The sequence below is a fragment of the Cheilinus undulatus genome, linkage group 6 (genome assembly GCF_018320785.1).
Source record: "Cheilinus undulatus linkage group 6, ASM1832078v1, whole genome shotgun sequence".
Taxonomy (NCBI): Eukaryota; Metazoa; Chordata; class Actinopteri; order Labriformes; family Labridae; genus Cheilinus; species Cheilinus undulatus.
In genome coordinates this window covers 172,660-200,116 of record NC_054870.1, presented here as the reverse complement: position 1 = coordinate 200,116, position 27,457 = coordinate 172,660, and the positions used below count along the sequence as shown (strand labels likewise).

At 46.5% G+C, this 27,457-nt stretch overlaps 1 protein-coding gene across 1 annotated transcript in view; it reads right to left on the bottom strand.

The window, feature by feature from the left end:
* rasgrp3 (RAS guanyl releasing protein 3 (calcium and DAG-regulated)) overlaps window positions 1–27,457 on the bottom strand; it is a 123,647-nt gene that overhangs the window by 28,292 nt on the left and 67,898 nt on the right. Inside the window, exons 7-12 of the mRNA XM_041789572.1 lie at window positions 23,879–24,052; window positions 16,890–17,006; window positions 16,369–16,647; window positions 9,388–9,468; window positions 5,587–5,700; window positions 4,875–4,990 (exon numbers count right to left, since the gene is read on the bottom strand). Of these exons, the coding sequence (XP_041645506.1) occupies window positions 4,875–4,990; window positions 5,587–5,700; window positions 9,388–9,468; window positions 16,369–16,647; window positions 16,890–17,006; window positions 23,879–24,052 (881 nt within the window). The remainder of the gene's footprint in view (window positions 1–4,874; window positions 4,991–5,586; window positions 5,701–9,387; window positions 9,469–16,368; window positions 16,648–16,889; window positions 17,007–23,878; window positions 24,053–27,457) is intronic.

The window sequence follows — 27,457 nt, the reverse complement described above, 5'->3', positions numbered from 1 at the left end:
TGGATTTAAGAACATCTGGAGTGTGTGTTTCTCTGTGGTGGATTTAAGAACATCTGGAGTGTGTGTTTCTCTGTGGTGGATTTAAGAACATCTGGAGTGTGTGTTTCTCTGTGGTGGATTTAAGAACATCTGGAGTGTGTGTTTCTCTGTGGTGGATTTAAGAACATCTGGAGTGTGTGTTTCTCTGTGGTGGATTTAAGAACATCTGGAGTGTGTGTTTCTCCGTGGTGGATTTAAGAACATCTGGAGTGTGTGTTTCTGTTGTGGATTTAAGAACATCTGGAGTGTGTGGATTTAAGAACATCTGGAGTGTGTGTTTCTCTGTGGTGGATTTAAGAACATCTGGAGTGTGTGTTTCTCTGTGGTGGATTTAAGAACATCTGGAGTGTGTGGATTTAAGAACATCTGGAGTGTGTGGATTTAAGAACATCTGGAGTGTGTGTTTCTCTGTGGTGGATTTAAGAACATCTGGAGTGTGTGGATTTAAGAACATCTGGAGTGTGTGTTTCTCTGTGGTGGATTTAAGAACATCTGGAGTGTGTGTTTCTCTGTGGTGGATTTAAGAACATCTGGAGTGTGTGTTTCTCTGTGGTGGATTTAAGAACATCTGGAGTGTGTGTTTCTCTGTGGTGGATTTAAGAACATCTGGAGTGTGTGTTTCTCTGTGGTGGTAAAGGAGCATCAGATTCTGCTGATAAAGCCACAACAAGCTCAGTCGCTTCTGCAGCACCAACACAATCCTGTAGTCCGCCATTGTTGTTTAATCCGGACCAGCGCAGGCGTGGTAAAAGAGCTACACTGTGTGTGACGTAATCCTTTGAAGAAAGATGCGGTTGGCGTCCACACAGAGATGAAACAGCAGTTGTTCATGGATTTGTGCACTCTGGGACCCGTTTTCGAAAAGTAGCGTTTACAGTCACCAGAAATGCCGATAAAAAACTTTTGCATCTTCTCCTCAATTCGTCTCCGTGTGGACTGGGCCTAAAACCGCCCCCTGACTCACACCAGAGGCTCACTTACGTCCCATCCACATGGGGGCAAATTCAGGAGTAGTGAGAAGTGTGTGCGTGTGTGTGTGTATGTGTGTGTGTGTTTGGGGGGGGCCAACAAAAACGCCAAATAAACACATTACAGACACTCAAGCTATGTGTGATGGGACAGACAGGACTGTGATGGGACAGCGTGGACTGTGATGGGACAGAGAGGACTGTGATGGGACAGACAGGACTGTGATGGGACAGCGTGGACTGTGATTGGACAGAGAGGACTGTGATGGGACAGACAGGACTGTGATGGGACAGCTTGGGCTGTGATGGGATAGAGTTGGCTGTGATGGGACAGAGAGGTCACTGATGGGACAGAGAGGTCTGTGATGGGACAGAGAGGTCTGTGATGGGACAGAGAGGTCTGTGATGGGACAGAGAGGTCTGTGATGGGACAGAGAGGTCTGTGATGGGACAGAGAGGTCTGTGATGGGACAGAGAGGTCTGTGATGGGACAGAGAGGTCTGTGATGGGACAGAGAGGTCTGTGATGGGACAGAGAGGTCTGTGATGGAACAGATTGGACTCTGATGGGACAGATGGGACTGTGATGGGACAGATTGGACTGTGATGGTTACAGACAGGACTGTGATGGGGGGAGTGGACTGTGATGGGACAGAGAGGACTGTGATGGGACAGAGAGGACTATGATGGGACAGAGAGGACTGTGATGGGACAGCGTGGACTGTGATGGGACAGAGAGGACTGTGATGGGACAGAGAGGACTGTGATGGGACAGAGTGGACTGTGATGGGACAGAGAGGACTGTGATGGGACAGAGAGGTCTGTGATGGGACAGAGAGGTCTGTGATGGGACAGAGAGGTCTGTGATGGGACAGAGAGGTCTGTGATGGGACAGAGAGGTCTGTGATGGGACAGAGAGGTCTGTGATGGGACAGAGAGGTCACTGATGGGACAGAGAGGTCTGTGATGGTTACAGACAGGACTGTGATGGGACAGAGTGGACTGTGATGGGACAGATTGGACTGTGATGGGACAGAGTGGACTATGATGGGACAGAGAGGACTGTGATGGGACAGCGTGGACTGTGATGGGACAGAGAGGACTGTGATGGGACAGAGAGGACTGTGATGGGACAGAGAGGACTGTGATGGGACAGAGTGGACTGTGATGGGACATAAAGGACTGTGATGGGACAGAGTGGACTATGATGGGACAGAGAGGACTGTGATGGGACAGAGAGGACTGTGATGGGACAGAGTGGACTATGATGGGACAGAGAGGACTGTGATGGGACAGCGTGGACTGTGATGGGACAGAGAGGACTGTGATGGGACAGAGAGGACTGTGATGGGACAGAGAGGACTGTGATGGGACAGAGTGGACTGTGATGGGACATAAAGGACTGTGATGGGACAGAGTGGACTATGATGGGACAGAGAGGACTGTGATGGGACAGATTGGACTGTGATGGGACAGAGTGGACTATGATGGGACAGAGAGGACTGTGATGGGACAGAGAGGACTGTGATGGGACAGAGAGGACTGTGATGGGACAGATTGGACTGTGATGGGACAAAGTTGGCTGTGATGGGACAGAGAGGTCTATGACGGGACAGAGAGGACTGTGATGGTTACAGACAGGACTGTGATGGGACAGAGTGGACTGTGATGGGACAGATTGGACTGTGATGGGACAGAGTGGACTGTGATGGTTACAGACAGGACTGTGATGGGACAGAGTGGACTGTGATGGGACAGAGAGGTCTATGATGGGATAGAGAGGATTGTGATGGTTGCAGACAGGACTGTGATGGGACAGACAGGACTGTGATGGGACAGCTTGGGCTGTGATGGGATAGAGTTGGCTGTGATGGGACAGAGAGGTCTATGACGGGACAGACAGGACTGTGATGGGACAGAGTAGACTGTGATGGGATAGAGTGGACTGTGATGGGACAGAGAGGACTGTGATAGGACAGACAGGACTGTGATGGGACAGAGTGGACTGTGATGGGACAGATTGGACTGTGATGGGACAGATAGGACTGTGATGGTTACAGACAGGACTGTGATGGGGGGAGTGGACTGTGATGGGACAGAGAGGACTGTGATGGGACAGAGTGGACTATGATGGGACAGAGAGGACTGTGATGGGACAGAGAGTACTGTGATGGGACAGAGTGGACTGTGATTGGATAAAGTGGAATGGGATGGGACAGAGTGGACTGTGATGGGACAGAGTTGGCTGTGATGGGACAGAGTGGTCTGTGACGGGACAGAGTGGACTGTGATGGGACAGATGGGACTGTGATGGGACAGAGAGGACTGTGATGGTTACAGACAGGACTGTGATGGGACAGAGTGGACTGTGATGGGACAGAGTGGACTGTGATGGGACAGATGGGACTGTGATGGGACAGAGAGGACTGTGATGGGACAGAGAGGACTGTGATGGGACAGAGTGGACTGTGATTGGACAGAGTGGACTGGGATGGGACAGAGAGGACTGTGATGAAACAGAGAGGACTGTGATGGGACAGAGTGGACTGTGATTGGACAGAGTGGACTGGGATGGGAAAGAGAGGACTGTGATGGGACAGAGTGGACTGTGATGGGACAGAGTGGACTGTGATGGGACAGAGAGGACTGTGATGGGACAGAGTGGACTGTGATTGGACAGAGTGGACTGGGATGGGAAAGAGAGGACTGTGATGGGACAGACAGGACTCTGATGGGACAGAGAGGATTGTGATGGGACAAACAGGACTGTGATGGGACAGAGAGGACTGTGATGGGACAGAGTGGACTGTGATGGGACAGAGAGGATTGTGATGGGACAGAGTGGGCTGTGATGGGACAGAGTGGACTGTGATGGGACAGAGAGGACAGTGATGGGACAGAGAGGACTGTGATGGGACAGAGTGGACTGTGATGGGACAGACAGGACTGTGATTGGACAGACAGGACTGTGATGGGACAGAGTGGACTGTGATGGGATAGAGTTGGCTGTGATGGGACAGAGAGGTCTGTGACGGGACAGAGTGGACTGTGATGGGACAGAGTGGACTGTGATGGGACAGAGTGGACTGTGATGGTTACAGACAGGACTGTGATGGGACAGAGTGGACTGTGATGGGACAGAGTGGACTGTGATGGGACAGAGTGGACTGTGATGGTTACAGACAGGACTGTGATGGGACAGAGTGGACTGTGATGGGACAGAGAGGACTGTGATGGGACAGAGAGGACTCTGATGGGACAGAGAGGACTCTGATGGGACGGAGAGGACTGTGATGGGACAGAGAGGACTGTGATTGGACAGAGTGGACTGTGATGGGAAAGAGAGGACTGTGATGGGACAGAGGGGACTGTGATGGGACAGAGTGGACTGGGATGGGAAAGAGAGGACTGTGATGGGACAGAGGGGACTGTGATGGGACAGAGTGGACTGGGATGGGAAAGAGAGGACTGTGATGGGACAGAGGGGACTGTGATGGGACAGCGTGGACTGTGATTGGACAGAGTGGACTGGGATGGGACAGACAGGACTGTGATGGAACGAGAGGCCTCCAGACCTTCAACCAATAACGCAGCTCCCTAACCCCACCCCAACCCCTCAGCTCCTGTTGGAAAGACTTCTATCTGGTGTCATCCCCATCAAACTGAAACCTTTCTGTTGTTGTCTTCAGGTCTTGGCCAGTGCCAAAGCTCCTTTCGTGCTGTTGAAAGTCACCACATTCCCTGAAAGCTATTGATCAATGTGATTGGCTGTTGTTCCCCCCTAAGACTGATCTGAGATTGATCACGGCTAAAGTAGATAGAGTTATTTATCCAATACCCGTTTATCGCTGATAGCCTGAACACTCACTGATCTTTATCCAAAACACAGAAGGACTCCAGGAAGGGGAAGTTAGCAGCGATGTTCTCAAAATCCTCCTGAGAGATGTAGCCGTCATGGTCATGGTCATAGTTCCTGAAGACAGACTTCCAGAGGACAGAACAAACAAAAAACACCAGTAACACATGTCTGTACAGGAACACATCTATGACATATATATCTATGATGAGTATATCTGATGAATATATCTATGATGAATATATCTATGATGAATATATCTATGATGAATAAATCTATGATGAATATATCTATATGAATATATCTATATGAATATATCTATGATGATTATATCTATGATGAATTTATCTATATGAATAAATCTATATGAATATATCTATGATGAATAAATCTATGATGAATATATCTATATGAATATATCTATATGAATATATCTATGATGATTATATCTATGATGAATTTATCTATATGAATATATCTATATGAATATATCTATGATTATTATATCTATATGAGTATATCTATATGACTATATCTATATGAATATATCTATATGACTATATCTATATGAATATATCTATATGACTATGTCTATATGAATATATCTATATGACTATATCTATATGAATATATCTATATGACTATATCTATATGAATATATCTTGTATGAACACATCTATCTTGATTGTTCCTATGTCATTCTCTGATGATAGAGATCACCTACATCCACCAGCTTCCTGATGTGTTTATTGACCACGGATGGATCAGGTTTGGTAGGGACCCCAGAGGCCCAGTCCAGGGGGGCCAAGGGTTTGGTTGGAGTGGTTGGAGAAGTCGGCTGTAAGAGGGACATGGACCATGTTAGTCAAGATCAGCTCACCATGGCCCACGTTAGTCAAGATCAGCTCACCATGGACCATGTTAGTCAAGATCAGCTCACCATGGCCCACGTTAGTCAAGATCAGCTCACCATGGCCCATGATAGTCAAGATCAGCTCACCATGGACCATGTTAGTCAAGATCAGCTCACCATGGCCCACGTTAGTCAAGATCAGCTCACCATGGACCATGATAGTCAAGATCAGCTCACCATGGACCATGTTAGTCAAGATCAGCTCACCATGGCCCATGATAGTCAAGATCAGCTCACCATGGACCATGATAGTCAAGATCAGCTCACCATGGACCATGATAGTCAAGATCAGCTCACCATGGACCATGATAGTCAAGATCAGCTCACCATGGACCATGATAGTCAAGATCAGCTCACCATGGACCACGTTAGTCAAGATCAGCTCACCATGGACCATGTTAGTCAAGATCAGCTCACCATGGCCCACGTTAGTCAAGATCAGCTCACCATGGCCCATGATAGTCAAGATCAGCTCACCATGGACCATGTTAGTCAAGATCAGCTCACCATGGCCCATGATGGTAAAGATCAGCTCACCATGGACCATGTTAGTCAAGATCAGCTCACCATGGCCCATGTTAGTCAAGATCAGCTCACCATGGCCCATGATGGTAAAGATCAGCTCACCATGGACCATGTTAGTCAAGATCAGCTCACCATGGACCATGATGGTAAAGATCAGCTCACCATGGACCACGTTAGTCAAGATCAGCTCACCATGGACCATGTTAGTCAAGATCAGCTCACCATGGACCATGATGGTAAAGATCAGCTCACCATGGACCATGTTAGTCAAGATCAGCTCACCATGGCCCACGTTAGTCAAGATCAGCTCACCATGGCCCACGTTAGTCAAGATCAGCTCACCATGGCCCATGTTAGTCAAGATCAGCTCACCATGGACCATGATAGTCAAGATCAGCTCACCATGGACCATGATAGTCAAGATCAGCTCACCATGGACCATGTTAGTCAAGATCAGCTCACCATGGCCCATGTTAGTCAACATCAGCTCACCATGGCCCATGATAGTCAAGATCAGCTCACCATGGACCATGATAGTCAAGATCAGCTCACCATGGCCCACGTTAGTCAAGATCAGCTCACCATGGCCCATGATAGTCAAGATCAGCTCACCATGGACCATGATAGTCAAGATCAGCTCACCATGGACCACGTTAGTCAAGATCAGCTCACCATGGACCATGTTAGTCAAGATCAGCTCACCATGGCCCACGTTAGTCAAGATCAGCTCAACATGGCCCATGATAGTCAAGATCAGCTCACCATGGACCATGTTAGTCAAGATCAGCTCACCATGGCCCACGTTAGTCAAGATCAGCTCACCATGGCCCACGTTAGTCAAGATCAGCTCACCATGGCCCATGATAGTCAAGATCAGCTCACCATGGACCATGTTAGTCAAGATCAGCTCACCATGGCCCACGTTAGTCAAGATCAGCTCACCATGGCCCACGTTAGTCAAGATCAGCTCACCATGGACCATGATAGTCAAGATCAGCTCACCATGGACCATGATAGTCAAGATCAGCTCACCATGGACCACGTTAGTCAAGATCAGCTCACCATGGACCACGTTAGTCAAGATCAGCTCACCATGGCCCATGATGGTAAAGATCAGCTCACCATGGACCATGTTAGTCAAGATCAGCTCACCATGGCCCATGTTAGTCAAGATCAGCTCACCATGGACCATGATGGTAAAGATCAGCTCACCATGGACCATGTTAGTCAAGATCAGCTCACCATGGCCCACGTTAGTCAAGATCAGCTCACCATGGCCCACGTTAGTCAAGATCAGCTCACCATGGCCCATGTTAGTCAAGATCAGCTCACCATGGACCATGATGGTAAAGATCAGCTCACCATGGACCACGTTAGTCAAGATCAGCTCACCATGGACCATGTTAGTCAAGATCAGCTCACCATGGCCCACGTTAGTCAAGATCAGCTCACCATGGCCCACGTTAGTCAAGATCAGCTCACCATGGCCCATGTTAGTCAAGATCAGCTCACCATGGACCATGATAGTCAAGATCAGCTCACCATGGACCATGATGGTAAAGATCAGCTCACCATGGACCATGATAGTCAAGATCAGCTCACCATGGACCATGATAGTCAAGATCAGCTCACCATGGACCACGTTAGTCAAGATCAGCTCACCATGGACCACGTTAGTCAAGATCAGCTCACCATGGACCATGTTAGTCAAGATCAGCTCACCATGGACCATGATAGTCAAGATCAGCTCACCATGGACCATGATGGTAAAGATCAGCTCACCATGGACCATGTTAGTCAAGATCAGCTCACCATGGACCACGTTAGTCAAGATCAGCTCACCATGGACCATGTTAGTCAAGATCAGCTCACCATGGACCATGATGGTAAAGATCAGCTCACTATGGACCATGATGGTAAAGATCAGCTCACCATGGACCATGTTAGTCAAGATCAGCTCACCATGGACCATGATGGTAAAGATCAGCTCACCATGGACCATGTTAGTCAAGATCAGCTCACCATGGACCATGATAGTCAAGATCAGCTCACCATGGACCATGATAGTCAAGATCAGCTCACCATGGACCATGATAGTCAAGATCAGCTCACCATGGACCATGATAGTCAAGATCAGCTCACCATGGACCACGTTAGTCAAGATCAGCTCACCATGGACCACGTTAGTCAAGATCAGCTCACCATGGACCACGTTAGTCAAGATCAGCTCACCATGGAGCATGATAGTCAAGATCAGCTCACCATGGACCATGATAGTCAAGATCAGCTCACCATGGACCACGTTAGTCAAGATCAGCTCACCATGGACCACGTTAGTCAAGATCAGCTCACCATGGACCATTTTAGTCAAGATCAGCTCACCATGGACCATGATGGTAAAGATCAGCTCACCATGGACCATGTTAGTCAAGATCAGCTCACCATGGCCCACGTTAGTCAAGATCAGCTCACCATGGCCCACGTTAGTCAAGATCAGCTCACCATGGCCCATGTTAGTCAAGATCAGCTCACCATGGCCCATGTTAGTGCAGATCAGCTCACCATGGCCCACGTTAGTCAAGATCAGCTCACCATGGACCACGTTAGTCAAGATCAGCTCACCATGGACCATGTTAGTCAAGATCAGCTCACCATGGACTAGGTTGGTAAAGATCAGCTCACCATGGACCATGTTAGTCAAGATCAGCTCACCATGGACCATGATGGTAAAGATCAGCTCACCATGGACCATGTTAGTCAAGATCAGCTCACCATGGACCATGATAGTCAAGATCAGCTCACCATGGACCACGTTAGTCAAGATCAGCTCACCATGGACCACGTTAGTCAAGATCAGCTCACCATGGACCATGATGGTAAAGATCAGCTCACCATGGACCATGTTAGTCAAGATCAGCTCACCATGGACCATGTTAGTCAAGATCAGCTCACCATGGACCACGATAGTCAAGATCAGCTCACCATGGACCATGATAGTCAAGATCAGCTCACCATGGACCATGATAGTAAAGATCAGCATTAGAGACATCAAACTTAATTTCAGTGGATCCCTGCTGAGAAACGTACCAGTGATTTGGGGTTGCGTGGTTCTCTCAGTAAGGACAGCTCATAAATCTCATCTTCTGTGTAGTAGAGGTCTAAGGAGAGCTGAAAATAGAAACATTCTGTTTAAAAGGAGGTAAAAACTGTGCTATCATAGGTCAGCACCACTGGAGAAAACCAGGTATTACGGTGGCCCTGAAGGCCAACAGGAAATAAATATTTCAAAAGCGCAAAATATATTTCACGATACACAAAAACATTTCACAATACACAAAAACATTTCACAATACACAAAAACATTTCACAATACACAAAAACATTTCAAAATACACAAAAACATTTCACGAAACCGGAAAGGGTAGGACCATGGTGCTTGTTTGTGATTGGCTAAACCCAAGTCTGTCCGGCATCAGTCATTTATCATTTCCTATTTATACTTCTTACCGCAATAGCCGAGCCAGCATGAAATTTCAAGTGTCTACCGGCATGGAAGAGGAACTTGAGTTGATAGCAGAATACTTCAACAAGGGAAATACATATAGTGTGATTCCTGATATGCTCTCCTCGTATCATGACATACACATTTCAGTTGGAAGCCTAAAATCGCGCTGAAAGTGTCGTGCCAAAAGAAGTACCCCCGGTAGGATTTGTATCCCCCTGCCGCCTTTGCCGAAGGAGCTGACTATCGACTATCAGGCGTAGATTTCGCCTCAGTGAATAAAAATGACAATAAAAGAATGTATAAAGCAGAAGATTAGTTTTGATCATCTGTTTTATTCTTCATTATCGTGTTTTGTGGTAATATCTTTTAAAATAAGATCTTTTAAGTAAGCGTTTTGATTCTGCAGCTTGGTGCACACGCATTCTGAACTGAGAACGCATCTTTTTCCTCCTGCGTCCTGTCATTGTATTTTGGCGGCGTGTTGGTCATCAAATCTGGGTCCACGCTGCTGTACATGAGTAACAGACATATTTTCTTCATAACTTTTATCATCTTCTATTAGCGCTGTTTAGCGTCAAGCCGCTGACATGCACTCACCACTTCCCACTTCCGCCTCGAGGTATTTCAAAATAAAGGTCCTGCATAGCCATTTCACTGAATATTAACTTGTCTATTGACCAGTCTGAACAAGATTTATGTACAGAGAGATCAATTTCAGACCATTTATTTCAACACATCGTCCACTTCGACTGCATCCCACTCTAAACAAGTGTTTCACAGTGTAAAGAACTGTAAAAAACAAAGGAACATTTCATTGCAATCAAATATGTCATCTCTTCAGGGTGTATAAATGGTGTACTACTGCCTTGTCTTTGCTTTAATGTAAATTACAAATGATTTTAGGTCTCATTTTAGCCTTGCCAGGATTTGTACCCCCCATCCACAAGGAAGAGGTGGGGCCCCCTGCCTCAATAGACTTTTCTTGGCCAGCTCTCATGACAACTGATGACATTTGTGAAATTGGAACCGTTTTGAGCTTTCCTCTTGAAGTTAGAGGGGATATAAGAAATCAGGCCCCGATTCGGCCCTGAAATAATTTGTGCTCCCCACCCACAAGCCAGGGTTGAGGGCCCCTGCCTCAGTTGTCTTTTCTTGGCCAGCTCTCATCACCACTGATAACATTTGGGACTTTGGAGAAGTTTGAAGCATTACTCTTGAAATTAGAGGGGGGATAACAAATACATCAGGCCTAGATTTGGCCCTGAAATAATTTGTATCCCCTGTAACTTGACATAGAAGTGAGTTAACCTGTTCAAACTCTCCAGTATTATCAGGCTTGATCAGAAATGAACACAAAATGAATGTTATGATGGTAGTTCATGATTTGAGCATCCTGGGGGGGGAGGATACACTTTGCACCATTTATACACCCTGAAGAGATGACATATTTGATTGCAATGAAATGTTCCTTTGTTTTTTACAGTTCTTTACACTGTGAAACACTTGTTTAGAGTGGGATGCAGTCGAAGTGGACGATGTGTTGAAATAAATGGTCTGAAATTGATCTCTCTGTACATAAATCTTGTTCAGACTGGTCAATAGACAAGTTAATATTCAGTGAAATGGCTATGCAGGACCTTTATTTTGAAATACCTCGAGGCGGAAGTGGGAAGTGGTGAGTGCATGTCAGCGGCTTGACGCTAAACAGCGCTAATAGAAGATGATAAAAGTTATGAAGAAAATATGTCTGTTACTCATGTACAGCAGCGTGGACCCAGATTTGATGACCAACACGCCGCCAAAATACAATGACAGGACGCAGGAGGAAAAAGATGCGTTCTCAGTTCAGCGTAATGAGTGTGCACCAAGCTGCAGAATCAAAACGTTTACTTAAAAGATCTTATTTTAAAAGATATTACTGACAAAAACACGATAATGAAGAATAAAACAGATGATCAAAACTAATCTTCTGCTTTATACATTCTTTTATTGTCATTTTTATTCACTGAGGCGAAATCTACGCCTGATAGTCGATAGTCAGCTCCTTCGGCAAAGGCGGCAGGGGGATACAAATCTACCGGTACTTCTTTTGGCACGACACTTTCAGCGCGATTTTAGGCTTCCAACTGAAATGTGTATGTCATGATACGAGGAGAGCATATCAGGAATCACACTATATGTATTTCCCTTGTTGAAGTATTCTGCTATCAACTCAAGTTCCTCTTCCATGCCGGTAGACACTTGAAATTTCATGCTGGCTCGGCTATTGCGGTAAGAAGTATAAACAGGAAATGATAAATGACTGATGCCGGACAGACTTGGGTTTAGCCAATCACAAACAAGCACCATGGTCCTACCCTTTCCGGTTTCATGAAATGTATTTTGCGATCGGTGAAATGTATTTGTGTATTGTGAAATGTTTTTGTGTTTTGTGAAATATTTTTGTGTATTGTGAAATATATTTTGCGCTTTTGAAATATTTATTTCCTGTTGGCCTTCAGGGCCACCGTAAGGTATGGTTACTTCATGTGAACTAAAACTCTCAAACAGTAAAGAATATGCTTTTGGAAAGAATTTCAGGCATGGAATATAATTCAAAATTAAAAAGCTCATTAGTGTTTCAGGGATAAAGTCACTATTTAAAGAGTGATGTCCCGGTCCAAGTAGCTGGCGGGCTGTTACCTGTGGACCCAGGACACCTCCATGAGGTCAGAGGGTTTTCTCCATAGCTGGGATTGAAATGAACAAAAAGCACTCTGCTCTTGATCCAGAAAACATGGATGGTTTTGTGATTTTGTAGGGACACATTACTGCCAACACTGAAATGTTTTCAGTTTCTAATGTTACAGTTTTTCTCAGGGGCTTTGGTCCATCCCCAGATCAGAGTTGAAATTCTCTGAACTACTCGTTCAATCTTCACGTCATTGTGTCACGTGCACATCAAAACAGCAGTTTCTCATTTCTTTGAACAAGATGCCAATGATTCTGTCCAGTTCTCTGCTGTTTCCTACATTATCAGTTGCTTCTGTCATGTTGATCAAATGTGTTATAATGGTCTCTGTTGAATAGTCTCACCCCTTTACATGCATCACTAGACTTTTGTTCCTAAATCTGTCCTGAATTGGTAAATTGCGCCCAGGTGAATCTTGACTTTCTCTAACGAAGGGAAATGTGTGAAGCATTCGATCAACCCTAACCCTGACCCAATGATCAAGGAATTTGATTGAGCAGAATTTGATGATTGAGGAATTTTCTCAGCATGGAGATGAAAGTATATGATCGCCAGCCACATACACAGATGACCTTCTGGCTGCCAAGCATGCAGCGTGTGATGACATCACAGCAAAGACCTGCAGACGCTCTAAAAGACTCTTTCCACGCTGCATCGACAGAGGAGATACTCATTGTGACGTGGATGAGAATTTGTGGCCCAACAGAGAGGAAGGTCAGGAGGTGTAGGAAGACTGCCCTGTAATTCCTACAGCACTGCATGTACAGTTTTCCCTATGGAGATTGTTCTATATTCACATTTCTACTTTTTTTTTTTTTTTTTTAGTGCTATGCAGTGCTTTCTTTACCTCTCTGTATCACAATGACATGGCCTGTCAACCAATCACAGTAAAAGCATAAATGTGAATCTTGTCCAGTCTCTCCCACATACACTAAGGTGTAACTTACAGTTTATAATAACTGTCATCAAAGCTTTATCCATAGTTCACATCAGAACATCCCTCCAGACTACACTGTTATAGGGACAACATGACTAAGCAGTCTGGCTGTCTAATCCGTACAGTGACACAGTCATTCTGATGGACTGACACGTTCATTCACACAGATATTTACTTAAGAGAGATGGACTAAGAATTCTGAGCAGGAGACTGGCTTTTGCAGGTAATCCATGGTGTTTTGCTATTTGTACGAATTGTTTGAGAAATGCACTTACTGTTTTGCAAATGTCAAGGATGATTCAAGAAATGGACCAAAGCAACTGAGAAAAACTGTAATACCACCGTTAGTGCTGCAACTAATGCAATTTTAATTTGATGTTTAATTTCTAAGCCTTAGGAACATTTTTTATAAGACTAACACTAACAAAAGTAGATCTGTGATGACTAAAACTAGACTGAGACTAACAAAAATAGATCTGTGATGACTTAAACTAGACTAAAATGTAATGTAGTTTTCTTCAGACTTTCTATATCTGTAATATTTTTCCACTGTGGGTCAATCCGTCTAAAACAATACATCTATATCTACACCGCTTTCCACATTATTATGCAAATGACATTTTTATCTTATTTTCCTAAATATTAATGTAAATGACAGTAAGAGCATTTTTCTAGTCATCAGCCGTTAGAGAATAATTCAAATGTTGTTGAACAAACTTCATAATGATAACCATTATTAAAAAAAAAAAAAAAAAAAAAGAATTGTTAAATGCACTGTTCCACATTATTCTGCACTAAAAGAGTCTCAGAACATTTTCTAGGTCATAAAGAAGTGAAAATGTTCATGTGTTGAATCTGCAGCATTAGGAGGTCATATTCACTGAAATCAAAGCTATTTCAATCAAAAACATCTGAACAGGACAAGTTCATGTTAACATAGGAGCCCTTCTCTGATATCACCTTCACTATTCTTCATCCATTGAACTTGTGAGTTTTTGGAGAGTTTCTGCTTGAATTTCTCTGCAGGATGTCAGAATATCCTCCCAGAGCTGCTGTTCTGATGTGAACTGCCTCCCACCCTCATAGATCTTTAGCTTGAGGATGCTCCAAAGGTTCTCAACAGGGTTAAAGGTCAGGGGAGGATGGGGGCCACACCATGAGTTTCTCTCCTTCTATGCCCATAGCAGCCAATGACACAGAGGGATTCTCTGCAGCGTGAGATGGAGCATTGAAGATCATTTTGCTACAGAGGGCACGGTTCTTCTTTTTGTACCATGGAAGAAAGTGGTCAGTCAGAAACTGTAGATACTTTGCCGAGGTCATTTTCACACCTTCAGGGACCCTAAAGGGGTCTACCAGCTCTCTCCCCTCATGAATCCAGCCCAGAACATGACTCCGCCCCCTCCTTGTTGATGTCCCGACCTCACCACCCGGCCATCCACCAACCATCCACTACTCCTCCATCTGGACCATCCAGGGTTGCACGGCACTCATCAGTCAACCAGACTGTTTGAAAATGAGTCTCCATGTATTTCTGGGCCCACTGCAACCGTTTCTGCTTGTGAGCATTGGTTAGGGGGGGCTGAATAGTAGGTTTATACACGACTGCAAGCTCCTGGAGGATCCTACACCTTGAGGTTGGTGGGACTCCAGAGGCACCAGCAGCTTCAAATACCTGTTTGCTGCTTTGTAATGACATTTTAGCATCTGCTCTCTTAATCTGATGAATCTGTCTGTCAGAAACCTTCCTCATTATGTCTTTATCTGCAGGAACCCGTCTGTGCTCTGAATCAGACACTAATGTCTTCACAGTACAATGATCACACTGAAGTTTTCCTGAAATATCTCATGTTTTCATTCCTTGTCCAAGGCATTACACTATCTGAGGCTTTCCAGCAGCAGAAATCCTTTTTCTTTCCCATGTTGCTGAAACCTGTGGCCTGCTTAATAATGTGGAACAGTGACTTTAGAGGTTTTTATTTTTTATAAAATAATGGTTATCATTATGAAGTTTGTTCAAAAACATTTGAATTATACTCTAATGGCTGATGACTTGAAAAATACTCTGTCATTTGCATTAATATTTAGGAAAATAAGATAAAAATGTCATTTGTATAATAATGTGGAAAGCGGTGTATTCTGCCTCTCAGCTGTAGAAAGCAGGGACCCCAGGTTAGACAGAGAACACACTACCATGATTTGTACTTGTATTTAGACAAGAGAATAAATGTTAGACTAAAAGTAAAGACTAAACTGTGACTAAAACTAAAATGCATTTCATTTAAAGACTAAAACTAAGACTAAAATTTAAAATGGCTGCCAAAGTTAAGACTGGAGACATCAGTGGACAGGGAGAATACAGCTGCTGATTCAGAGATGGAGAAATGCTCTGCACTAGTTTTCATCACTCAGAGACCTGGATGGAGGATTTCTGGTACTTTCAGATGCTAGCAAGTAGAAGTGACTGTTTTTTCCACTGTGCAGACATGCATAGAAGGTCTCTGTGTAGGTTTCGGGTCTACGTGGCTTTCTGCATATGCTACAGCATAGACACTGTGCAGGGCTATACAGCCGGCTGAATGGTCACATGACTAGCTCAGCCTCTGATCTGCAGACTGGTGTTTAAGTTCTCACCAGCTTGTAAGAAGCTGACCAGTGCTTACTCCAGTCCATTGTCTTGTTCAGCCAACCTTGTCTATCTAAGCTTCATAGCCTCAGCGATGACACAGCACTGAGATGGACTAGCATGGACACACACCTGACTGCAGGAGACCTGTGGCATGCTGCTTCAGTTAGACAGTGCTGGAAGCAGCAACTGTGCACTCTGTGGTAATGAGGGAGATGCCAACAACAGCTGTGTCTCTCCATGTCGTAAACATGTAGCCCATCTCTCACCGTTAGCAGGTAGACCAGGTCCATGTTGGGTTCCACTTGAGCCACTGCAGTCTGCAGCGACACCAGCTCATTGAAGGTCATGTAGAGCTGATGCATCTTCACCAGGTTCACCTTGTGACCGTCGTCCACCCAGTCAGGGAAGACCACGTGCACAGCGATGAGGTCTTTGAGGTGCACACCCAGGATGGGGACTTTGAAGCCCTGGCATTCACTGAAGGCTTTTCGGTAGCACGAGTAGTTGTTGTTGGAAGAGACCAGCTCTGTCATCTCACTCCAGGTCTGGAGGAGGAGGAACATCGGCTTTAGGTTTGTTGTTGGGGTAAAACAATTTATTTGGTATGACTAGTAATACAAAAAAGCCGAACTATTTATTTTTATTCCAAAAGCAAAATAATTGCCACCTTCATCTCAGATGAATCAGATAAAACATTTCAGCCAATGACAGCAGGATATCTTTGAACCAAGCATCAGAAAGTTACATGCATAAGGCTGAGTACTGCAGGAGGACCTTTCTGGGTTACCTTCACGACTTCTGGAGCCAAATAAGAGTGCGTCTCCTTCAGTCGACAGATGGAGCTGTGGCTCAGTCCTCCCACCACCGCCATCAGAGTGTTGAAGTTCTGCAGCTGCAGAAGTTTCTAGTGAAACAGGTCTGAATTATTAGTATCGCGTTAGAGCTCCAACACTAGCACAGACTTTTCTGGTTGCTTCCATAATGTTAGTGACAGGCATGGCCAGGACCTTTAGACTCCTGATCAGGGAATGACTCTAGACTGAGGACACACATAAACCCAGAGACTGGACCCTGATAAGCCCAGAGACTGGACCCTGAACAACCAGAGACTGGACCCTGATAAACCCAGAGACTGGACCCTGATAAGCCCAGAGACTGGACCCTGATAAACCCAGAGACTGGACCCTGAACAACCAGAGACTGGACCCTGATAAACCCAGAGACTGGACCCTGATAAGCCCAGAGACTGGACCCTGATAAACCCAGAGACTGGACCCTGAGAAACCCAGAGACTGGACCCTGAGAAACCCTGAGAATGGACCCTGATAAACCCAGAGACTGGACCCTGATAAACCCAAAGACTGGACCCTGAGAAACCCTGAGACTGGACTCTGATAAACCCAGAGACTGGACCCTGAGAAACCCAGAGACTGGACCCTGAGAAACCCTGAGAATGGACCCTGATAAACCCAGAGACTGGACCCTGATAAACCCAGAGACTGGACCCTGATAAACCCAAAGACTGGACCCTGAGAAACCCTGAGAATGGACCCTGATAAACCCAGAGACTGGACCCTGATAAACCCAGAGACTGGACCCTGAACAACCAGAGACTGGACCCTGATAAACCCAGAGACTGGACCCTGAGAAACCCAGAGACTGGACCCTGATAAACCCAGAGACTGGACCCTGAGAAACCCAGAGACTGGACCCTGATAAACCCAGAGACTGGACCCTGAAAAACCCAGAGACTGGACCCTGATAAACCCAGAGACTGGACCCTGAAAAACCCAGAGACTGTACTCTGATAAACCCAGAGACTGGACCCTGATAAACCCAGAGACTGGACCCTGAGAAACACTGAGAATGGACCCTGATAAACCCAGAGACTGGACCCTGAGAAACCCAGAGACTGGACCCTGAGAAACCCTGAGAATGGACCCTGATAAACCCAGAGACTGGACCCTGAGAAACCCAGAGACTGGACCCTGAGAAACCCTGAGAATGGACCCTGATAAACCCAGAGACTGGACCCTGATAAACCCAAAGACTGGACCCTGAGAAACCCTGAGACTGGACTCTGATAAACCCAGAGACTGGACCCTGAGAAACCCAGAGACTGGACCCTGAGAAACCCTGAGAATGGACCCTGATAAACCCAGAGACTGGACCCTGATAAACCCAGAGACTGGACCCTGATAAACCCAGAGACTGGACCCTGAGAAACCCTGAGAATGGACCCTGATAAACCCAGAGACTGGACCCTGATAAACCCAGAGACTGGACCCTGATAAACCCAGAGACTGGACCCTGAACAACCAGAGACTGGACCCTGATAAACCCAGAGACTGGACCCTGATAAGCCCAGAGACTGGACCCTGAACAACCAGAGACTGGACCCTGATAAACCCAGAGACTGGACCCTGAGAAACCCAGAGACTGGACCCTGATAAACCCAGAGACTGGACCCTGAGAAACCCAGAGACTGGACCCTGATAAACCCAGAGACTGGACCCTGAAAAACCCAGAGACTGGACCCTGATAAACCCAGAGACTGGACCCTGAACAACCAGAGACTGGACCCTGATAAACCCAGAGACTGGACCCTGAGAAACCCAGAGACTGGACCCTGATAAACCCAGAGACTGGACCCTGAGAAACCCAGAGACTGGATCCTGATAAACCCAGAGACTGGACCCTGATAAACCCAGAGACTGGACCCTGAGAAACCCTGAGAATGGACCCTGATAAACCCAGAGACTGGACCCTGAGAAACCCAGAGACTGGACCCTGATAAACCCAAAGACTGGACCCTGAGAAACCCTGAGAATGGACCCTGATAAACCCAGAGACTGGACCCTGATAAACCCAGAGACTGGACCCTGATAAACCCAGAGACTGGACCCTGATAAACCCAGAGACTGGACCCTGAACAACCAGAGACTGGACCCTGATAAACCCAGGGACTGGACCCTGAACAACCAGAGACTGGACCCTGATAAACCCAGAGACTGGACCCTGATAAACCCAGAGACTGGACCCTGATAAACCCAGAGACTGGACCCAGATAAACCTAGAGGCTGGACCCTGATAAACCAAGAGACTGGACCCCGATGAACCCAGAGACTGGACCCTGATAAACCCAGGGACTGGACCCTGAACAACCAGAGACTGGACCCTGAACAACCAGAGACTGGACCCTGATAAACCCAGAGACTGGACCCTGAACAACCAGAGACTGGACCCTGATAAACCCAGAGACTGGACCCTGAACAACCAGAGACTGGAACCTGATAAACCAAGAGACTGGACCCCGATAAACCCAGAGACTGGACCCAGATAAACCCAGAGACTGGACCCTGATAAACCCAGAGACTGGACCCTGAGAAACCCAGTGACTGGACCCCAATGAAGCCAGAGACTGGACCCTGATAAACCCTGAGAATGGACCCTGATAAACCCAGAGACTGGACCCTGATAAACCCAGAGACTGGAACCTGATAAACCCAGTGACTGGACCCTGATAAACCCAGAGACTGGAACCTGATAAACCCAGAGACTGGATCCTAATAAACCCAGAGACTGGACCCCGATAAACCCAGAGACTGGACCCTGATAAACCCAGAGACTGGAACCTGATAAACCCAGAGACTGGAACCTGATAAACCCAGAGACTGGATCCTGATAAACCCAGAGACTGGACCCTGAAAAACCCAGAGACTGGATCTTGAGAAACCCAGAGACTGGACCCCAATAAACCCAGAGACTGGACCCTGATAAACACAGAGACTGGACCCTGAGAAACCCAGTGACTAGACCCCAATGAAGCCAGAGACTGGACCCTGATAAACCCTGAGAATGGACCCTGATAAACCCAGAGACTGGACCCTGAAAAACCCAGAGACTGGAACCTGATAAACCCAGTGACTGGACCCTGATAAACCCAGAGACTGGACCCTGATAAACCCAGAGACTGGACCCTGATAAACCCAGAGACTGGACCCTGATAACCCCGAGACTGGACCCCAAACACCCAGAGACTGGACCCTGATAAACCCAGAGACTGGACCCCAATAAACCCAAAGACTGGACCCTGATAAACCCAGAGACTGGGACCCAATAAACCCTCAGAATGGACCCTAATAAACCCAGGGACTGGACCCTGATAAACCCTGAGAATGGACCCTGATAAACCCAGAGACTGGACCCAGATAAACCCAGTGACTGGACCCTGATAAACCCAGAGACTGGACCCAGATAAACCCAGAGACTGGAACCTGATAAACCCTGAGAATGGACCCTGATAAACCCAGAGACTGGACCCAGATAAACCCAGGGACTGGACCCTGATAAACCCTGAGAATGGACCCTGATAAACCCAGAGACTGGACCCAGATAAATCCAGAGACTGGAACCTGATAAACCCAGAGACTGGACCCTAATAAACCCAGAGACTGGACCCTGATAAACCCAGAGACTGGATCCTGATAAACCTAGAGACTGGACCCCAAAAAACCCAGAGACTGGACCCTGATAAACCCAGAGACTGGACCCTGATAAACCCAGTGACTGGACCCCAATAAAGCCAGAGACTGGACCCTGATAAACCCTGAAAATGGACCCTGAGAAACCCAGAGACTGGACCCTGATAAACCCAGAGACTGGAACCTGATAAACCCAGTGACTGGACCCTGAGAAACCCAGAGACTGGACCCTGATAAACCCAGAGACTGGACCCTGATAAACCCAGAGACTGGAACCTGATAAACCCAGTGACTGGACCCCAATAAAGCCAGAGACTGGACCCTGATACACCCTGAAAATGGACCCTGAACAACCAGAGACTGGACCCTGATAAACCCTGAGAATGGACCCTGATAAACCCAGAGACTGGACCCTGATAAACCCAGGGACTGGACCCCAATAAACCCAGAGACTGGACCCTGATAAACCCAGAGACTGGACCCTGAACAACCAGAGACTGGACCCTGATAAACCCTGAGAATGGACCCTGATAAACCCAGAGACTGGACCCTGATAAACCCAGGGACTGGAAGCTGATACACCCAGTGACTGGACCCTGATAAACCCAGAGACTGGACCCTGATAAACCCAGAGAATGGACCCCAATAAACCCAGAGACTGGACCCTGATAAACCCAGAGAATGGACCCCAATAAACCCAAAGACTGGACCCTGATAAACCCAGAGACTGGACCCTGATAAACCCAGAGACTGGAACCTGATAAACCCAGTGACTGGACCCCAATAAAGCCAGAGACTGGACCCTGATACACCCTGAAAATGGACCCTGAGAAACCCAGAGACTGGACCCTGATAAACCCAGAGACTGGAACCTGATAAACCCAGTGACTGGACCCTGAGAAACCCAGAGACTGGAACCTGATAAACCCAGAGACTGGATCCTGATAAACCCAGAGACTGGACCCCAATAAACCCAGAGACTGGAAGCTGATAAACCCAGAGACTGGAACCTGATAAACCCAGAGACTGGACCCCAATAAACCCAGAGACTGGAACCTGATAAACCCAGAGACTGGACCCTGATAAACCCAGAGACTGGACCCTGATAAACCCAGAGACTGGACCCTGAACAACCAGAGACTGGACCCTGATAAACCCTGAGAATGGACCCTGATAAACCCAGAGACTGGACCCTGATAAACCCAGAGACTGGACCCTGATAAACCCAGTGACTGGACCCTGATAAACCCAGAGACTGGACCCTGATAAACCCAGAGACTGGACCCTGATAAACCCAGAGACTGGACCCTGATAAACCCAGAGACTGGACCCTGATAAACCCAGAGAATGGACCCCAATAAACCCAGAGACTGGACCCTGATAAACCCAGAGAATGGACCCCAATAAACCCAAAGACTGGACCCTGATAAACCCAGAGACTGGACCCCAATAAACCCAGAGAATGGACCCCAATAAACCCAAAGACTGGACCCTGATAAACCCAGAGACTGGACCCCAATAAACCCAAAGACTGGACCCTGATAAACCCAGAGACTGGACCCTGATAAACCCAGAGACTGGACCCTGATAAACCCTGAGACTGGACCCTGATAAACCCAGAGACTGGACCCTGATAAACCCAGAGACTGGACCCTGATAAACCCAGAGACTGGACCCTGATAAACCCAGAGACTGGACCCTGATAAACCCAGAGACTGGACCCTGATAAACCCAGAGACTGGACCCTGATAAACCCAGAGACTGGACCCTGATAAACCCAGAGACTGGACCCTGATAAACCCAGAGACTGGACCCTGATAAACCCAGAGACTGGAACCTGATAAACCCAGAGACTGGACCCTGATAAACCCAGAGACTGGACCCTGATAAACCCAGAGACTGGACCCTGAACAACCAGAGACTGGACCCTGATAAACCCTGAGAATGGACCCTGATAAACCCAGAGACTGGACCCTGATAAACCCAGGGACTGGAAGCTGATACACCCAGTGACTGGACCCTGATAAACCCAGAGACTGGAACCTGATAAACCCAAAGACTGGATCCTGATAAACCCAGAGACTGGACCCCGATAAACCCAGAGACTGGACCCTGATAAACCCAGAGAATGGACCCCAATAAACCCAGAGACTGGACCCTGATAAACCCAGAGAATGGACCCCAATAAACCCAAAGACTGGACCCTGATAAACCCAGAGACTGGACCCCAATAAACCCAGAGAATGGACCCCAATAAACCCAAAGACTGGACCCTGATAAACCCAGAGACTGGACCCCAATAAACCCAAAGACTGGACCCTGATAAACCCAGAGACTGGACCCTGATAAACCCAGAGAATGGACCCCGATAAACCCTGAGACTGGACCCTGATAAACCCAGAGACTGGACCCTGATAAACCCAGAGAATGGACCCCAATAAACCCAAAGACTGGACCCTGATAAACCCAGAGACTGGACCCCAATAAACCCAGAGACCGGACCCTGATAAACCCAGAGACTGGATCCTGATAAACCCAGAGACTGGACCCCAATAAACCCAGAGACTGGATCCTGATAAACCCAGAGACTGGACCCTAATAAACCCAGAGACTGGATCCTGATAAACCCAGAGACTGGACCCTAATAAACCCTGAGACTGGACCCTGATAAACCCAGAGACTGGACCCTAATAAACCCAGAGACTGGACCCTAATAAACCCAGAGACTGGACCCCAATAAACCCAGAGACTGGATCCTGATAAACCCAGAGACTGGACCCTAATAAACCCAGAGACTGGACCCTAATAAACCCAGAGACTGGACCCTAATAAACCCAGAGACTGGACCCTAATAAACCCAGAGACTGGACCCCAATAAACCCAGAGACTGGATCCTGATAAACCCAGAGACTGGACCCTAATAAACCCAGAGACTGGACCCTGATAAACCCAGAGACTGGAAGCTGATAAACCCAGAGACTGGAACCTGATAAACCCAGAGACTGGACCCCAATAAACCCAGAGACTGGAACCTGATAAACCCAGAGACTGGACCCTGATAAACCCAGAGACTGGACCCTGATAAACCCAGAGACTGGACCCTGAACAACCAGAGACTGGACCCTGATAAACCCAGAGACTGGACCCTGAACAACCAGAGACTGGATCCTGATAAACCCAGAGACTGGACCCTAATAAACCCTGAGACTGGACCCTGATAAACCCCATATTTATATATATATATATATATATATATATATCAGAAGGTAAATAGGACAGCCCTCTGTCTTACCTGAGCCACGTGGATGAACTTGGTGATGACGTCTGCACGGGTCTGAGGTGTTAGCTTGCTCAGGACCATCAGCTGGACCCACTGGGACACGCCGTTGAACAGAGTGATGGAGCGCTCCAGAGTCGGGTTGTCCACCAGGCAGCCGTGGATCACGTAGCTCTGGTAGTCAGTGAACTGGTGGGAGTAGGGAATTATGGGTAAGATATACACCATGAAGGGTAGGGAGCTCAATCCATGCCACTAGTGGTTAATCTGAGAAAAAAACATTTGAAACTGAAGGTTGATGGTTTGATCCTAAATTCAGGCCGCACTCACACTAGTCCATCCGTACCGTGCCCGGGCTCGTTTCAGCCTAAAGTCCGGCACGTAGGGCCAGTGTGAGTGCAATCGTTCCGTGCTTTGGCGCGGCACGCTTTGTGGCCTAAGCATGGATGCAAATGAAGGAGCACAAGCGCGGGAATGTGACGTAGCGTGAAGTAACAACAACAGGACCCGCCCCAGAGCAGAGGCAGCAGCTGCATGATAGAGACAGCAGGATCCCAGTCCAGTCCTTATTTCTGACCAGTTTCTAGCAAAGTCAGGCTTTAACCACTGTGAGAGATTTTTTGGTTTGTGAAATAAAACTTCTTCCCTTGTTTTAGTCCCAAACAGCAGCTGACAGGATAACAAACACCTTTCATCCTCCGTGCGCAAAGGAGAGTGCCAAATATGTGGACAAGTGTGTGCTGGCCAATCACACGGCTGAATTAACCTCTCTGATTATAAAATTATAATACCAAACTACCATCCACTGAATAACTTACCTCTAAATCTGTTTCATGTCACCAGGGAGTGAAAATGTGATCTTGATCGCTGACGTTTGGACAGAACATGGTTTATTAATCCTGAGGTGTTTTCACCTCCAGCTCTCATCAGACGGTTAAAATCGCTCTGGTCACGGTAAAAACATCTTTGATCTGAACATTAAATCCTGAGACACATGAGAGCTTGTTTGGTGCAGCACTGACAGGCATCCACACGCAGAGAAAAGGCTCAGTTCTTGAAAGAATTCCAGGGGTTCAGAGAGTATATCGACACGCAGAGGAGCGGCTGTAGGGGCTCATACCAGTTAAAAGTCGGGGTTTTATTCATTAGAAGTGCCTGGAACTCTGATCAGGCTCCAGATTATATGCTGTGAACAATAACTCTCCACTATGAACCGCTTTCTCTCTCCTCACTGTATAGTTAACGTAGCTACTGATCCCAGGTCAGCTGGAATAACTCCACTGTCAGATCAGATATCGTATAAATCTGCTGCTCTTTTACAGCCTAAACAACAACACTTATGTATACTGAGTCATCAAAGATGGATGCTTCGTGTGATGATGTCAGAGCGTGACGTATCCGTGCCCAGGCCTGGACGCGCTGAGCAGTGTGAGTGCGGGCCAAAGGGGGGACAGGAGAGGGGGTCAGATGGGCTTCAGCACAGTTAGAATACGGCACAGTACGGATGGACTAGTGTGAGTGTACTCTTTAAAACATTTAAAAAATAAAACAAAACACTGAGCTGATATTAAAAATAAGACTTCATTAAATTTAAAAATACTTTTGATTATTTAATTAAAATCATTTATTTTCATTTTTTACTCTTCAAAGGAACCCTGCACGATCAGACAAGTTCATCTTGTTGGATAGATATTTGCATCTCTCATATACATGATGAACTAAGAAACTCACAAGATACCTGCATTTTGAGTCATTTGAGTTTATAAATTCACCAGGAAACCGCCATGTTTTGGTCCCGTTTGGTTCCCGCTGGCGCCGTGACGTCGCAGTTCCGCAGTGATCCTCTGCAGTATCCTGTTTCAGACTGGCAGCCAGTGTTAGGGCTGATCTCAGAAACGCAGCACATCTCACGCATGGAGGATTCTAAAATTAGAGGTCTCTTCTATATTTGCACCACGAGCAGTTATCTGTTCATCTAGACAGGAAAATGATAAATACAGAGCCATATTGACCTTGTTGTAGCAAATATGTACGTCCACACGGGTAGAAAATGTTTGAAATCAGTTTCTTTATGAACCAGATGAAGGCCACGAGCTAAAATGCGTCTGTTTAATAAAGTTGTTACCCAAACTTCTCTTCTTTGTGAGGCTCTCTGTTTGCTCACGGTTCAGGTAAAGATAAACACAATACGAACGGACTTCCGGTTTGCACCTCTCAAAGTAAAAGTCCGCTTTAGCATTTCTTTAGAGAAACTCCGTTCTATGTACACAATACTTTTATTTTGAAAAGCCCCCGGCACACTTCCACTATACACTCAATGTAGTCATTTGACGGAGGTTTACTGAGGTAAAACTTTGTAGGAATGACAGAGCTTTGACAGCAGGGAGACAAAACCAACACGCCGCGAGCTCATGTCAGCACCAGCTGCAAGCAGAAAGACCGTCTGAAAAACGGTTACTGCTCAGAAACGGAGAGGAGCGCTGCGGAACCGTGACGTCATACTCCGTGACGCGGATGAAAACATGGCGGTCTCCTGGTGAGTTTATGAGCTGAAATGTACTCAAACTGCAGATATGTGGGATATTTAGTGAGGATTTTAGTTTAATATACATTTGAGACACACAGATATCTATCCAACAAGATGAACTTGTCTGATCATGCAGGATTCCTTTTAAATATATTATTGTTTCAGTTGCAGGTTAAATGTTTTCAGATTAAAACCTTTTTATTTCACACTTAAATCTTCTTTTTGTTTCAGATTTTTTCCCTTTCAGATTGTATTTTTTCTGGTTCAAACTTTTGGCCGTGTTCTGGCGTGGGGGGCGTGGCCTGGACTGAGAAGGGTGTGGAATTGTGAGTGACAGCATACCAAAGAAGGCTCAGAGCCTTCCCTGAGTATGTTGCCTTCAGGAAACGTGGGAACTTTGAGAGATATGACTCTCCACTGTCTGTACACTGTATTCACCTAAAGGGATTTGAACAGCTGTTTTAGACAACTCTTGGCAATTATTTATTTATGAAACATTAAGGAAATATGTCAGTTACGTTGTCACCCATACTTAAAGAGCAGTGTTTCCTTATTGGACAGTGAACGCTGCTAACGTTGTGTTCAGCTGTCCCTGATAATATCTGTGTTTTTGCTCAAACCCTGGTTTTCCCAGCTCTCCACAGCTGCATCAGTGACGACGGAAGACTGAAGTTTGAGCTGAACACTTTAAGGACTACAACGCTAACAGCCGCTAATAGCATCGGCCAGTTCATGCTAACCTTATGCCTACTTACTGCATTGAAACATGAAAGCGTCTGTCTAATGTCCCTACTGTTGCATTATGATATTTAGAATACGTTCCTAACTACCTCTTCTAAAAATAGCATTTCCCTGGTGAAAAAGACGCCGTTCTAATCCGTGATGCTGCGCTGCTTTCACAGTCCAATAAAAAACTTTTGGCATGGATTTAGCTCCATACAAGGGTGTTTATTAACCAAGCATAGGATACGCCCATTTCCTGTTTCTCACTGCTGAATCCATCTACAGAGCTCCCGTCTGAACCGTTGGGCCTGGTTAGACAGTGATAGGACCAATCAGCGACAAGG